General features: G+C 33.5%; 1 protein-coding gene across 8 annotated transcripts; it reads right to left on the reverse strand.

Moving 5' to 3' along the window:
* Window positions 1–463: 463 nt before the first annotated feature.
* On the reverse strand, window positions 464–10,923 carry LOC136217782 (uncharacterized). 8 transcript variants are annotated; one of them, XR_010683540.1, is made up of 9 exons: window positions 10,440–10,923; window positions 9,719–9,748; window positions 9,204–9,305; window positions 7,254–7,361; window positions 4,240–4,322; window positions 4,111–4,164; window positions 1,955–3,787; window positions 1,346–1,400; window positions 464–1,003 (listed from the first exon to the last, which is right to left on the reverse strand). XR_010683540.1 is itself a non-coding variant. In XM_066004434.1 (6 exons), exons 1-6 carry the CDS (start codon window positions 10,529–10,531, stop codon window positions 935–937), a joined length of 456 nt encoding a protein of 151 aa, XP_065860506.1. In that variant the 5' UTR covers window positions 10,532–10,923; the 3' UTR covers window positions 464–934. The 8 variants fall into 8 exon arrangements, 3 of the variants coding, with proteins under 3 accessions (XP_065860506.1, XP_065860507.1, XP_065860505.1); XR_010683539.1 differs by having other exon boundaries at window positions 4,111–4,322; XR_010683538.1 differs by having other exon boundaries at window positions 1,955–3,794; window positions 4,111–4,322.
* Window positions 10,924–15,834: the final 4,911 nt, after the last annotated feature.

Raw genomic sequence — 15,834 nt, forward strand, 5'->3', positions numbered from 1 at the left:
AAAAAAACTCAGCTTAAAAGCTCATGAACAAACTCGGTTATAGATTCATAAACAAACTTGGTTATAATATTCATGAACAGACTCATGAGCTAACTTGTTTAATTTTTTTTAATATTATTAGTATAATAGGGTTAATATAAAAAAAAACTACATTGTAAGATCATTTTCTTAATGAACCGAACACGGGCTCAAACATGATGTTAAGCTCGAACCAAGCCCATCCATGTCATTTAGTCACATTTCCTTTCTATTTATTTTTTAGGCAAACCATGCTATGAAGAAATTCTGGTTTGAAGTTGAGCTCAAAACACTAAAAATCCTCTCAATACGCCCAAAATAGCACCGATATATCATAGTAATAATGGATATATTCAGAAAATACCTCAATTGAACTTTTAACAAGTTTAAGGCGCACTCATAATAGGAACGCCATGTGAATTTAAATGATTAGATACCAAAATGATTGATTAAAAACTTCAATAGCCAAAATCATGATAATTAAGGGACTTCACAAAACCGTTTAAACTAAAAAACAAAAGATACAACCATATATCTTAAGGCTATCCAAACTTTAACCTCCTTCCTCTTAGTTTACAACAAATGCTTAATCTCTAGTTCCCCCTTGAAAATGTACACTTTGCCGTTGCTGACACCATACATTTGACTTGTAAGAGCAACTCCAACAGTCTCTTAGTAGCTCCTCAAATCACTAAGAGCCTCTCTCCACCTCTTAATGTCTCCTTAATTCATTTTTTATTAATAATTTATTATTGAGTCTCTCTCCTTTCACTATTAGTAAATATAACAACAATTAATAATTTTAATGATAAAATAATAAATAAGGAATGAATATAAAGAGTATTGGAGATGATATATCTTAGTTAAGAGGGTGCACTAAGAGGGTGCAGAGAGTCTCTTGGAGATGCTCTAAGCGCTAAAAAACGTGCCCTGGTAGAGGTTTCTCAGCAGGAAGTTGAAGCAACTCCCTGATTCCTTCATAGACCTGTTCGCAACCAACAGGAAAGTTGTCACTCGGAATTCTAGAAGGTAACAAGATCCATGTTTTTTTTTATGATAGTTAAACAAGAAGCTCAAACATTGACAAATCGCCAAATGAGTTTTCAGAACATATTTGAATTCTGCAGAATATGCAAGTTCTTCACATATCATCTTAATGTGGATAGAATTCGAGTAACCATACTTATAGGAAGATACTCATACAAGGATAGAACTTGGACAGATTTATGAGCATGTTAAACCTGAAAATCAGGTATCAAGAAGGAAGCAGGTTTGTGTTGACTATTGAAAAAAACCGATAAAGTAAGGAATCACTGTTAGTATATACCAGCTTGATCTGAGCTTTAATTGACGCGATTTGCTTTGTATATTCTTCTATTTGTCTGCAAATGATAACACGAATTCATTAGGTCTAAATGCAGAAAAACCAAATGGATCATTATACAGAAAAGAAACAAAGGGAAGGTGGAAGAGCAGTTCACATACAGTGGCATCAAATAGCCACCGCATTTGAAGGTTGTTGACTATCACAATCCACGTACAATGAAAATTGTTATCGTAATGATTAGCTTTTCAACTGTAACGGGATTACCAACAATAGACTATGAAATGATAAAAGAGAGAATTCCAGATTACATAAAATAAATCATCACATGACCATTATCAACTAATTATTTCCCAAACCATTGCAAGAACAGTGAAAGATAATCATGCACGAAGTATCAAAGTCTGCTCTCACTCTCTTTTAGATTGTTAATTCTGTATTTGGTATTTCTGCATTTTAATCTTACATGAGCACACATATATATATACAATTAGTATACTGAAATTACCCCTAAAGTCAGGGAGTCAACTATACCCTAAAGTCAAGAGTCAACTCTATCCTACTAGTCTAAGTGTGTGTGTGCTGTAGCAGCTTCAGCAGTCTACAACATACCTTCATTAGTTACACTCCCCCTCAAGCTGTGACATAGATATTGATCATGCCCAGCTTGTTACATATATAATTAACCCGAGTACCCGGCAGCGCTTTGGTAAATACATCTGCTAATTGTCCCACTGTTCTGATATGTAGAGTTGTGATTGTGCCATCTTCTAGCTTTTTCCGAGTAAAGTGGCAGTCAACTTCTATGTGTTTTGTTCTTTCGTTGAATACAAGATTGTTAGCGAAATAAATCGCCGCTTCATTGTCACACCATAACTTCATAGGTTTTGTCTAAGCAAACCCAATCTCGCTAAGAAGATGTCGTAGCCATACAAGTTCACACGTAGTTTGCGCCATAGCCCTGTACTCAGATTCAGCACTGGATCTGGATACCATATTCTGCTTTTTACTCTTCCAGGATACGAGGTTGCCTCCGACAAATACACAATAACCCGTTGTAGAACGCCTATCTATAAGATCTCTTGCATAATCTGCCTCTGTTAAACCTTCTACAGTGTGATGACCATGATTCTGATACAGTATACCATGTCCGAAGGTCCCCTTTAGATATCTCAGAATGTGACTGACAACATCCCAATGTGAAGTTCTAGGAGAACACATAAATTGCTTACAACACTTACTGCAAAGGAAATATCAGGAGTGATTGTAAGATAGTTCAATTTTCCAACGATTCGTCTGTATTTTTCAGGATTCGGAAGTAACTCTCCATCGTCAGTCTTCAACTTCCCATTTGGTATCACAGGTGCATCACAACTCTTTGCTTCAATCAATCCAACATCATTTAATACGTCTAGGCAGTATTTTCTCTGAGTGAGATAAATCCATTTACGGCTCCGAAAAACTTCAATCCTCAAGAATATTTCAATTGTCCTAGGTCCTTTGTCTGAAAACAAGTACCAAGGGATTCCTTCAGTTTCTTCATACCAGTCTCATCATTCCCAGTAACAACAATATCATCAACATACACTACTAGTAAAATGCACCCAGAACTAGATGATGAGTAGAACACAGAATGATCATAGGCACTTCGACGAAGACCAAATTCTTGTACGACAGCACTGAATCTCCCAAACCAGGCACGAGGAAATTGCTTCAAACAATACAAGGACCTACGCAACCTGCAAACTTTCCCGGACTCCCCCTGAGCAACAAACCCAGGTGGTTGCTCCATATAAACTTCCTCACGTAACTCACCATTCAAAAAGGCATTTTTTGACATCAAGTTGATAAAGCAGCCCGTCGTAAGTAGCAGCCAAGGAAACAAACAATCGGACAGATGATAGTTTGGCAACAGGGGAAAACATCTCCAAATAGTCGATGTCATAAGTCTGAGCATAACCTTTTGCAACCAAGCAAGGGAGCTTTTAGCCGAGCAACAGAACCATTCGGGTTGAATTTGACAATGAACACCCATTTGCAACCAATAGCACGTTTCTGAGACGGGAGTGACACAAGATCCCAAGTATGATTCTGTTCGATGGCATACATTTCTTCTTGCATTGCTCTAAGCCATCCAGGATGATTCAGTGCTTCCGAGAAGGAGGAAGGAACAACAACAGAATCTAAAGAGGCTACAAAAGACTTGGAGGAAGGTGATAACGCATCATAACATACAAATGAAGAAATGGGATAAGTGCATTGGCGGGTACCTTTGCAGAGGGCGATAGGAAGGTCAAGACTAGGATCGGAAGATGGGGAAGGATCTGGAGACGAAACAGGAGGGGGAATACTGGCAACTGGGGCAGTGGGAGTGGCAGCACTTGTGCGACGTACGCGCCGAAAACAAACTTGACGGACAACCGGTCGGGAAGGAAGAGAAACCACCTGCTCACTTACAGTATAAACAAGATAATCATCGTTAGAAGTACTTGACTCATTAACAGAAGGAGTTGATACAAGACCATAGAAAGCAGTGTTTTCAAAAAATGTAACATCAAGAGACGCCAAATAACGATCCAAAGAAGGATAATAGCAACGATACCCTTTTTGAGTCCGAGAATAACCTACAAAGATACACTTGATGGATTTGGGATCAAGTTTGGAGACTTGTGGTCGCATGTCTTGAACGAAACATGTACACCCAAAAATACGAGGTGCAAGAGGAAACAAAGAAGACAAGGGAAAAAGAAAGGAGTATGGAATCTGACCGTTAAGAATTGAAGAGGGCATTCTGTTGATGAGAAAACATGTTGAAACTGCATCTGTCCAAAAAGCTTTAGGAACTTTCATATGAAACAACAATGCTCGAGCAACTTCTAGTAAGTGACGATTCTTACGTTTAGCAACACCGTTTTGCTGAGGGGTAACGATGCAAGAAGTCTGATGAATAGTACCATGCTGGGAAAGATATGATTGGAAGCTGCTAGATACATACTCTTTAGCATTGTCACTTTGCAAAATATAAATAGATTTGTTAAATTATGTGCGGATTTCAGCATGAAAGGCACAAAAGACAGTAAATAATTGTGAACGATATTTCATAGGATAAAGCCAAGTAACACGGGAATAATCATCCACAAAGGTTACAAAATAACGAAAACCAAGTTTGGACACAACAGGACACGAACCCCATACATCGGTGTGTACCAAATTAAAGGAAGACTCAATGCGTTTATTGATTCGCGGAGGATACGAAACTCTATGATGCTTAGCAAATTGACAAGCTTCACACTCCAGAGTGAAATTCCGCGGAAGACTAGGACATAACTTCAGCAAAACGGGAAACGATAGATGACCAAATTGACAATGAAGTTGTAAAAGAGACGAGCTTGTGCAAGCAATGGATCTCGGCACATGTCAATGAGTTGAATCAAGAGCATACAATCCATTCACCAGGTTCCCTCTACCAATAATTTGCTTCGTCCTAAAATCCTGAAAAAGATAATGGGTGGGATAGAAAATAACAAAACAATTAAGAGTCTTAATAAGTTGACTTAGAGATAATAAGTTTAGTGGAAAATTGGGTAAGCACAAAACAGATGATAAAGAAATAGTAGATGTTGGTGAGCTATTCCTTGTCCAATTACAGAAGCAGTGGAGCCATTGGCTAACATAGATGGAAAATTGGCAAGATGTTGAAAAGAGGAAAGAATACATGTGTTGCCAGTCATATGGTCTGTAGCAACAGAGTCAATAACCAAACTACGAGAGGAGGTGGATAGACATGCAGCATGATTACCTCTATCAGCCAACGCGGAGGAGAAGGTGGATGGTTGTTCTGCATCATATATCGCAGATAGTTGTAGAAATCGAGCATACTCATCTGCAGAAACGGTGACAGAGGACGGGTTTGGAACGATGCCACCTTGAGTTGCCACATTTGCAGATCTCCTGGTAATATTCCATCCCGAGTACTGGGGCGGTTTACCATGCAATCTCCAGCAATTTTTCTTGACATGGCCTTCTCCCCCACAATGGTAACAAGTACGTGGGGAACTATGGTTGCCACGAGAAATAGTAGTGTCTGCACCTCTACGATCTTGACTAGCATTACTTACCAATGCCACTGAGTTAGAGGACAACGGACCAGAAGCCATGACACCATCCTTACGGACGTTAAGTAAACGAGAGTAGACTTCCACGAAAGACGGGAGTGTCCCACTAGTCAACAACTGTGTACGGGCCACATCATACTCAGTTCCTAAGCCCGCCAGAAAACACTGAACAACAACTCGCTCTTTCTGTGCCTGCATCTGTTTCACATCAGACACAATGGGAAACATATTGTTCTCTTCTTCGTATGTCTGTTTCACCTCAGTATAATATTGCAGAAGAGATCGATTCTTTTGCTCTGCACGATAAATTCTTAATAATAACATATGAAGATGCGACACATCTTTTTTGTTAGCATACAAAAACTCCAAATATTCCCATAATTCCTTGACCGTCTCACAGTGAGTCACAACATCATCAACAGTGGGATCGAGTGTGTTTTGAATTTGATTAAACAGTTTATAATCCTCCATTAACCATTTCTTACGAACATCTGCATTTGTTTTAGGCGGGGGATTACCAGTTAAATGGTCTTCTAAATCTGCACTATTGACAAACCTACGTATAGTGCGTTGCCACTAAGTATAGTTTTGACTTCCAAGTAGTTTTCTATCGGTAATTTTAGAAGAGCCTAATATGAGTTCGGTGATAGTTTTCTTTTCACCTCCTTCTGCCATAAACTAATTTAAAATGAGGAATATATTTTTTTTTTCCTTTTCTTTTATCTTTCTTACTTTTTTTTCTTTTTTTTTCTTTCCCCTTTTTTTTTTTTTTTGGTTTGTAATCAGCAGTACACTTAAATTAAAACTGAGTAAAACACCAACAATCCCACAACCTAATACACGTACTGAGAGAGTAAGAGAAAAGAAGATTTAGAGTAGGACTTTCCTAGCAAAGGCGAGGAGGGCAGAATAGCCGGAAATCAGATTCTGACGCCGGGAAGGTAGAACGGCGCCACGGAGGAGGTAGCACGCAAACGACGGTCGGATTTTGAAATGTGGCCGGTCGGATGCGGGGAAGGTGACTGAAACGGATGATGAGATAAACTGTGGTCCTAAAAATACACTCAAGAGACCCAAGCTCTTCCCTGGAAAATACTACCCAGCAACCAAACTAAAAACTCTTCCCTAGGAAATACTACCCAGCAACCAAACTAAAAATTCTTCCTGGGAAATACTACCCAGCAACCAAATTACCCGAAAACCAAAAAGATTTAGAGAACCAGATTCAGAGAACCCAAGGCTCTGATACCATGTTAATTCTGCATTTGGTATTTCTGCATTTTAATCTTACATGAGCACACATATATACACAATTAGTATACTAAAATTACCCCTAAAGTCAAGGAGTCAACTCTACCCTAAAGTTAAGGAGTCAACTCTATCCTAATAGTCTAAGTTTGTGTGCTCTAGCAGCTTCAGCAGTTTACAACATACCTTCATTAATTACATAGATTAAATAGCATGCCATATTTAAAACCCTTTTTTTTTTGTCGGAGCAATATCACATAGAGTTCATAAAGCACAATTTCACATTCCTTATCAAATGATGGTTATAGCAATGGGCACCAATGTGTAAGCAAAATAAATTTCATTTGACATGTCAGCAATTATACTCCGCATGTAGCAAATTTTTGACAAATCCCGTTGCCAAAACAATACAGTACTTGGTTTCATGGAATTAATGTGCATCTGAACTTGAGAAGAGCTACTTCTAAAGACAGTTACAGTTGGCACAGTATTTGTCCATGGAGACTTTGCACAAAATCACTTCAGCTAAGAAAAGAGAAAGTGCATACCTAGCTATCTTTTCTTCCCTCAGTGAAATATATTTCAGTGCTTCAGACCAAGTGAATTCCACATGGAATCCTAATCCAATGTCCACAAATATGCGCTGTGTATCTGGACTGTATAATATAAAAAGATGACAATATCATTCATCAATGTAAATTGTACATACGTATTAGTGAACATCAAATTATATGTCTTAGTGGTTCAGTAGTTTATAAATATGATGTTGAAGAGTGAAACAGGCTAAATAAAGAGTGAAACAGGCTAAATAATAGGATGAAACTGCAAGTTGAAGAGTGAAAAACTATTGAATAGTTGTTTACAGTCTTAATTGATGTTGTAAGTAACATTATTTGGTTTAATATATGTATGATTGAATCTACATATGTTGTAAGTAACATTATTTGGTTTTATGGTGTATGTACTAAGTAGTGTCGTAAATGTAACAATTTTAACATGTCGACATGCAGTAATATATCATGTTGACAGAATTGTGCAGTTAGTTAGATACATATAAATGAAATACTTGCTCAATGAAATAAGAGTTGTAAGATGTGAACATATTATGAATAAAATAACAATAGGAAAACAATATTTATAAATTGAACAATTACTGGTGTTAGAACAAGAATTACGATAACAACAATATTGCATATAAACAATATTAAAATATGACGAAAATTAGTCTAAATGTAGGATTTGTTTGCACTCGGCTAAAACAAACAACCTACTTGGAATTACAAAATACAAACTTCTACATAACATTAAGTTGAAGAGTCTAAAGCTACAAATTCAACAAGGTTTATGGAGCAGTGGTAAAAAATTTTAACATGTACTCCCTCCATTCTCAAATAAGTGTCGTTTTAGAGTTTTTCACACAAATTAAGAAACACAATTAATATGCACTTAAATTAATAAATTTACATGGATTAACTAAATAAAAATTCTCTCTCCTATAATGGTTGGAGAAAAAACTTTGAAAGCTTAAAAAACACATAAATCAAGACAAAATTTAAATGCTCAGACCAAAAAACTATACTAAATTTTATTGAAAAACGAAAACGACACTTAAAAAAGAACAAAAACAATTATCTAAAACGACACTTATTTGAGAATGGAGGGAGTATGTTTTTAGTATTTACATAATGTTAATAGAATTATATGGAAAATTACACTTGTCGCCCTCTAACTTGGTTTGTTTCACAGTTTAACACCTTTATTTTGTAACAAAAAGATAACCTAACTTATTTCAAGCATCATAAAAAGTCAAGTTTCGACAGAAAATGTTAATATACCTAATCGTTTGATGACTGACCTGAACAACTTTTACCACATATTTGACTGGTTTATGGTCAATGTCGTTGTCAGCATAAAATAAAGTGACATACACCCTACTAATTTCCACTCCTAATATGCAAATAAAGATTCATATTAAGGGTAAAATAGGTATTCACCTTATTTAGTGCTGACAATGATCATAAATTGGTCAAATGTGTGTCAAAGTTGTCCATGTTAGCAAACATTAAGTATGTTGATAGATCCTGTCAAAGTTGGACTTTTCTATTACACTTCAATGAAGTTGAGGGGTTGAACTTCAAAAATAGCCTAAGTTAACCCAAAATTGTAACGTTAAATTAGATACATCATACATATACTTGAAATACTTGCTAAAAGAAATTAGAATTATAAGATATGAATAGTGGTACAGTTATAAGCATAACAATAATAGGATGCACTAACATAATCAGAATATGATTCAAAACTAATTATAAGACTAGAATTACTTTGTAAGTCAAATAATCATATTGCTTAAATTCAATATTAAACATATTATATATGTGAATATCATAAAAGTTAAGTGTTTTTTTCAATGCACAAATTCTTTTCCCTACAGATTACATATATTAAGACAAGGTAGTAATGAATTAAGACAGTTATTACAAGGAAACAGCACTTACACATCAGCTTGCATGTAGACTTCAGACCCAAGGTTGACCAATGTTCTTAGACTGGTTACACTATTTTTCTCCAAATTCTCTATATTTTTTCGCAAATCTGAGCTAGAAATCAAGAGTCAAGTAAACCTCAAATGAAAGAAAGGACCATGAAGTGGGTTGCTAAAGTTCTCAGTTAAAATTTCAAATCACAGGAGGAACAAGTGAAAGGAAAAAACAGTGACAATAGAAGATATCAGAAAAACAGAAAAGAGAAAATGATAGAGAAGCATTCAAGTGCGGTAACAAACATAAGTACCTTCAATTTTATTTACCTTGGCAGAAATAAGCATGTCCACAAAACTTGACCATTATTCAGAATTATCCTTTTTATGAGAATATTCAATCAGAAAAATTCATAGCAAAATGAGTAAGTCAAGACAAAGTAATTATATTTCCGGAGTAATAGGCAAAATTTGTTTCTAAGAAAAATGAGAACCTAGCAGTCTCCAAAAACATAAACTGAACTAAAAGGATACAAAATCTTCTGCTGTTCAAATACCTTGTCCCTGAAATAGGTGAAGTAAAAAAAAGTAAATGAGCACATAGCATTACTTAAATACATACTTTCCTTCACTACAAGTCAACTATAGAGCCCTAGTTATATATTCCATATGATCTCTCTAAGTCCAACCTTAGCCACCACTCAATAACATAAAATAGTTATCTGACAAACTAGAGGCATTTACAACATTGAGATGCAACAGCAAAAGCTGCATCCTTCAAGCCTACATCAAGAATCCATATTACTAGTGTTAAACTTGGAATTGGATACAAACACTCAAAAAAGGAACTTGCAAAGAAGACGAACAACTTACATGAATAAAAGTTCAAGCTTGTCAAAAAACTTAATACTTTGCAGAAACAGATTCATGACCATTCAAACTTAAAACCTTTTGATCTAAGAGGCTAAAAGCTCAAGCTTTGCTAGAGCTCTAAGTAGATTATTCAACTAGAGCAGCAAATTTCTGACTGCCAAATCAATCCATAAAAGGAGTACGAAATATTATCAGTCTCGACCAGATAATAGGAAACAGAATCTCAACATTTTAAATTTCAGACCCAATTCACAAAACACAAAGGTATTACATAGTGTGATAAAGAAATCACTAATTTCCTCATCTTGAACTCCAAACTAAATAGAGGTCAAAGTAATAAAAATGCACAAAGCAAGATGAAAAACGAATAAAGAAGCAATACCGTTCACTAATAGCATGAACAAGATCTGGTTTCAAGCGCCCATCAACAAATTCTTCGAATTTCTGTATTTTTTCCGGTCGATAGCTCTCCATTTTCAGCGAATTTTATCTTAAATGTCCACTGTGGAGCTGGTTTAAGTTCCGGTTTTATTTTGCACAGAAACCCTCGTGAGGTCTTATCCACATGGGCTCTGTTCGCTGAAAAAAACTGAATTGAACTGAATGCTACTGAACTGAATACTACAGTAGAGACGACGGTAAGGAGATCAGAAACGGCGGCGGAACGGTAACGGCGCCGGAAGAGACACCTCTTCTTCACAGAGAGGACGGCGGTAAGGAGATCAGAAACGGCGGCGGAACGGTAACAGCGCCGGAAAGGTAGCGGTAGCGGCAGCGGCGGAAGAAAGGTAGGTAGCGCCGGTGGAAAAGGTTGAAATTTTTTGAAGGAGAAAACTTTGAGAGAATAGGTCTTTGGTGGCTGGACAATCGACACCCTAAATATTGGAAAACCTAACAATTTGATACATATATATATCAAGCTCTAAAATTACCAGTATACCCATAATGAAATTTGATATTTTCAATAGATAAACGGGTTATATGGGTCGGGTTTTGCGGGTTAGTGAAACAGGTTGACCCGACACGTTAACTCGTCTAAAATTATACGGGTTGTAGCGAGTTTGCGAGTCAACCCGTGACCCGACCCGTTTATTAAACGAGTTCTGCGGGTCGACCCGTTTAACGCTCTGACCCATTAAGCCTCAACCCTAACCCGCTTAATTTGCGGGTTACGCGAATCGTGTTATCGTGTCATGATCCATATTGACATTGCTACTAAATACTGAACTGAATTAAACTGAACTAAACTGAACTGAATTTAACTGAATGCTACCGAACTTAACTGAAATTAACAATAATGATGATATTAGACTTTAAAATAATTTTAATGATAATATTGGACATTAATAAGCTTATAATAATAAGGGATAAGGTGCAAAAATACCCCTAACGTTTTGGGTTAGGAGCAATTTTACTCCTAACGTCTAAAGTGGTGCAATTTTACCCCTAATGTTTGTAGCCAAAAACAATTTTACCCCTAACGTTGATAAATTGGATCAATTTGGGACACTATTATAAAATACAGTCGTTTTTATTCTTTATTTTGCACCAATGGCATATCAATTTGTTCTAAAAAAGGATATAATGTTTTTTGTAATTTAATAATAAAATTGGAGATTAATATTTATAAATTCGGTGAATTTTTTGAATTTTTTTTGTCTAATTCGTACAAAATACAGTATATTTTTAATATTTTTTTCTTATTTTTTTCACTTTCCAACCTATGTTTATGATTTGTTACTGATAAAATAACGAATGTGTGAAGTGTAGATGACAAGATTCATGACCGATAAGACATTTTGATGAATTATTTCTCAAATTGACCCAATTTATCAACGTTGGAGTAAAAGTGCTATTGGCTTCCAACATTAGGGGTAAAATTGTACCATTTTAGACGTTAGGGGTAAAATTGCTCATGACCCAAAACGCCAGGGGTATTTTTGCACCTTATCCCCATTAATAATAATAATAATAATGGTTCTAATGATAATATTAAAAAAAATAAATACATTATTAAAAATAAAACTAAATTGAATATCAAATAAAAACTCGGCTTGATAAAATCTTGGCTCGATAAAAGCCTATAAAATTAAATAAAAATGAGTCTAATTTAAATTAAAATACAAATTACATACAAATGAAATTAAAATTTTATCAGGCTCAGACCAGACCGGTCGAACCAGGAACCAGCTGGGCTGTTCTATTTTTGGGCGGGATGAATTTTGATTTATGAAAAAAAAATTAATAACAAAAGTCGACAAGTAATGGAAGCTTATTACGGTCCAGCATTCGCGTCGCCCACGCCGTGCGGGTGCGCCTCTAACCCAGCAATTAATTGATTGCACCCCCTACGCATGAGAGAACCTTTTCCATAGTAATTGGTTAAAGGCTTGTAAAGCCTATTTATTTATAAACTAGTTGAGTTTCTCATTTCTTTCATATGTGGGATGTGAATGCTTAATTTCATTTTATCTTTTTCCAAACCATTTCAAGTCATTCACTTTGAGCATCAATTTCTCATTCATCATTTGTCCGTTTTGAGTTTATAATACATTTTTAAAAAGATCTTATGACATAGAATACGTTGATATATTTCAAGTTATTCTGAACTTAATTTATTCGTTATATATTTAAGACTCAAATTAATAAAAAAATAACAAACCAAAAGTTGTTTATAATATATTTTGGATATATATAATGTATAAAAATGATTTTAAATTAATTATATATACTTAATATATATAAATATTATTATTTATTTATTACGTCATCCGGTTCGACCAATCCGAGCCATCCGGTCCGATCAAGTGACCCGTGACCTAGTCATCAATCCAGTTTGATGTCAGGTACGGTTCTGATAATATTGCGAATTTTCATATGAATACAAACTCTTAACTTTTTATTATAATTAAGGGTTAAGGTGTAAAAATACCCCTAACGTTTTGGGTCACGAGTAATTTTACCCCTAACGTCTAAAATAGTGCAATTTTATCCCTAATATTGATAAATTGGGTAAATTTAAGAAATAATTCATAATATAGAGGCAATTCCTAATTTTCAAATATGAGTGCATACTTTAATTTTATTTTTTTGATTTAACGATATATACTTTAATAAACTATCATTTCTTAACTTTTATCTAACTTATAGATAGTGATAAAATATAAATAAATAATAATAATAATAATAATAATAAATTATAGATAAATTATAGATAAATAATAAAAATAATAATGAGAATAAATTATATAAAAATAATTATAATTATAATAAATAATGATAAATTAATGAATACTGAAACTGAATGCTGAAACTGGATGCTGAAACTGAATACTGAAACTGAATGCTGAACTAAACTGAACTGAATTGAATTGAACTTAACTGATTGTTACTGAAATTAAGTAATAAAGAACAGGGCGTAAGTAAAGTCCACTGCTCCCAAAACTATATACATTTTTTTTTAATTCTTTTCTCTCCCTTCCCTCATCTTTCACTCCCCCTTTCTATTTAAATTTTAGATTTCACCCCTTCTCTCCTTATTCACCACATTTTATCTCCTTAACCCCTTATTTCCATTTATTTTCCTTATTCTTCCACTTCTTCTTCAATCTTCTCTTCCTATCTTCTTCTTTCATTCCCTTTCATCTTCTTAAATATTTGATTTCCTCTCTTAATACTTGATTATCTTCTATTCCACTCACCCCCTTAAATATTTTATTTTCTCCCTTAATCTCTCACAATTCACAAGATTAATTTTTTCACCCTATTTGAAGAGTTCAAAAAATTAAAGGTATTTTTGAGCAATGTAATTTTTTATATGTAATTAGTATTGGTTATTTCCTATATATTTACTTAATAATACTATCTTTAATTTTTTTTTTCCATGTTGGTGCATAACAGAAGAAATCTACTAAAGGAAAAAGGTATGTAATTATTTATTTATTTCATATGTGTTAAATATGTTAATATTGAAAATTAAAATAATTAAATAAAAAAATTACAAATATGTTAGAGAAATGTGTAAACAAATTATGTTAAATGATAGATATATATTATAAATATGTTAACTGTTTGAAATAGGTTAGAAATATGATAAAATGTTAAAATTATGTTAAATGTGTTATATGATAGAAATGTATGATTTATGATAAATGTTTGAATTATTTTAAATTTTAGAAATGTTTGAAATAAATTTTTTTTATCTAAATATTTTTTTATATGTAATTAGTATTAATACATTGGTTATTTTCTATATATTTACTTAATAATACTATCTTTATTTTGTTTTCCATGGTGGTGCATAATAGAAGAAATCTTCTATAGAAAAAAAATGTATGTAATTATTTATTTATTTGAAGTGATATGTATTAAATATGTTAATATTGGAGATTAAAATAATTAAATGAAAATACTATAAATATGTTAGAGAAATGTGTAAAAAACTATGTTAAATATTAGATATATATGTTAGATGTTATAAATATGTTAAATGTTTGAAAAAGGTTAGAAATATGAAAATATGTTAGAATTATGTTAAATGTGTTATATAATAGAAATGTTTGATTTATGATAAATGTTAAATATGTTTGAATTAATTTTGATGAAAATGTTTATAACTTCATTAAAAATGTTTGACATATTAAACCATATGTTTGATGTTAGAAATAGGGTTAATATACATATTTGCCCCTGTGTTTTCACGGAAAAACAGATTTGCCCTTAAATCAAATAAACCCACAAAACTATCCCTAAATTTTCTACAAACCTGCAATTATACCCCAATCTAACAGAGCTGCTAAACGGTGATGACATCAAACCTTCTTGTCTCTAGAAAAATTGGATGACGACAATCAAAATTCATTTGGTTTCTTGTTGTTTTCTATTGCTATTGCTTTTGGATTAATTAGGAGGTTTAGACGCCGTTTTATTAGGTTGATTGAGCTTTTATGAAAATGAATTTTGACCAATCTATTCTTCTAGCTTGCTTTTAATCGAAAGTGAATGTGTATATTTTTTTCTGTTTGTGATTGGTTGTTCTTTTTTGAAGTTTTTCTAGAGACAAGAAGGTTTGATGTGAACGCTGTTTGACAGCTCTGTTAGATTAGGGTATAATTGTAGGTTTGTAAAAAATCCGGGGATAGTTTTGTGGGTTTATTTGATTTAAGGGCGAATCTGTTTTTTCGAGAAAACATAGAGGCAAATATATATATTAACCTTTAGAAATATTGAGATAATATTTATCTAAATGTTAGAATTATTTTAAATGTTAGAAATATGATATAATGTTAGAATTATATTATATGTTAGAAAATGTAAGAATTATGATAAATGGTAGAAATGTTAGAAATGTCCGAAATTCTATGAATTTGTTTAAATGCTAGAATTATATTAAATTTTAGAAATTTTAGAAATATTAGTAATATGTTTGATGTTAGAAATAAGAGTAATATGTTTGAGGTTAGAAATATTGAGATAATATTTATCTACTTGTTAGAATTATGTTAATACGTTAGAAATATGTTAAATGTTAGAAATATTTTAAAATGTTAGAATAATGCATAATATGTTATATGTTAGAAATGTAAAAAATATTAGCAATATGTTTGATGTTAGAAATATTGAGATAACATTTATGTACTTGTATAATATGTAGGATAACGTGGAACAAATGGCCTACCAAAACAGACCTCAATAATTAATAAATCCATGACCGATAATTGATGATTTATTGACACAGCAGAAAATACACCATTCCCAATGTGTTTGGTTGGAGGAGG

This window comes from Euphorbia lathyris, chromosome 2, assembly GCF_963576675.1.
Source record: "Euphorbia lathyris chromosome 2, ddEupLath1.1, whole genome shotgun sequence".
Classification (NCBI taxonomy): domain Eukaryota; kingdom Viridiplantae; phylum Streptophyta; class Magnoliopsida; order Malpighiales; family Euphorbiaceae; genus Euphorbia; species Euphorbia lathyris.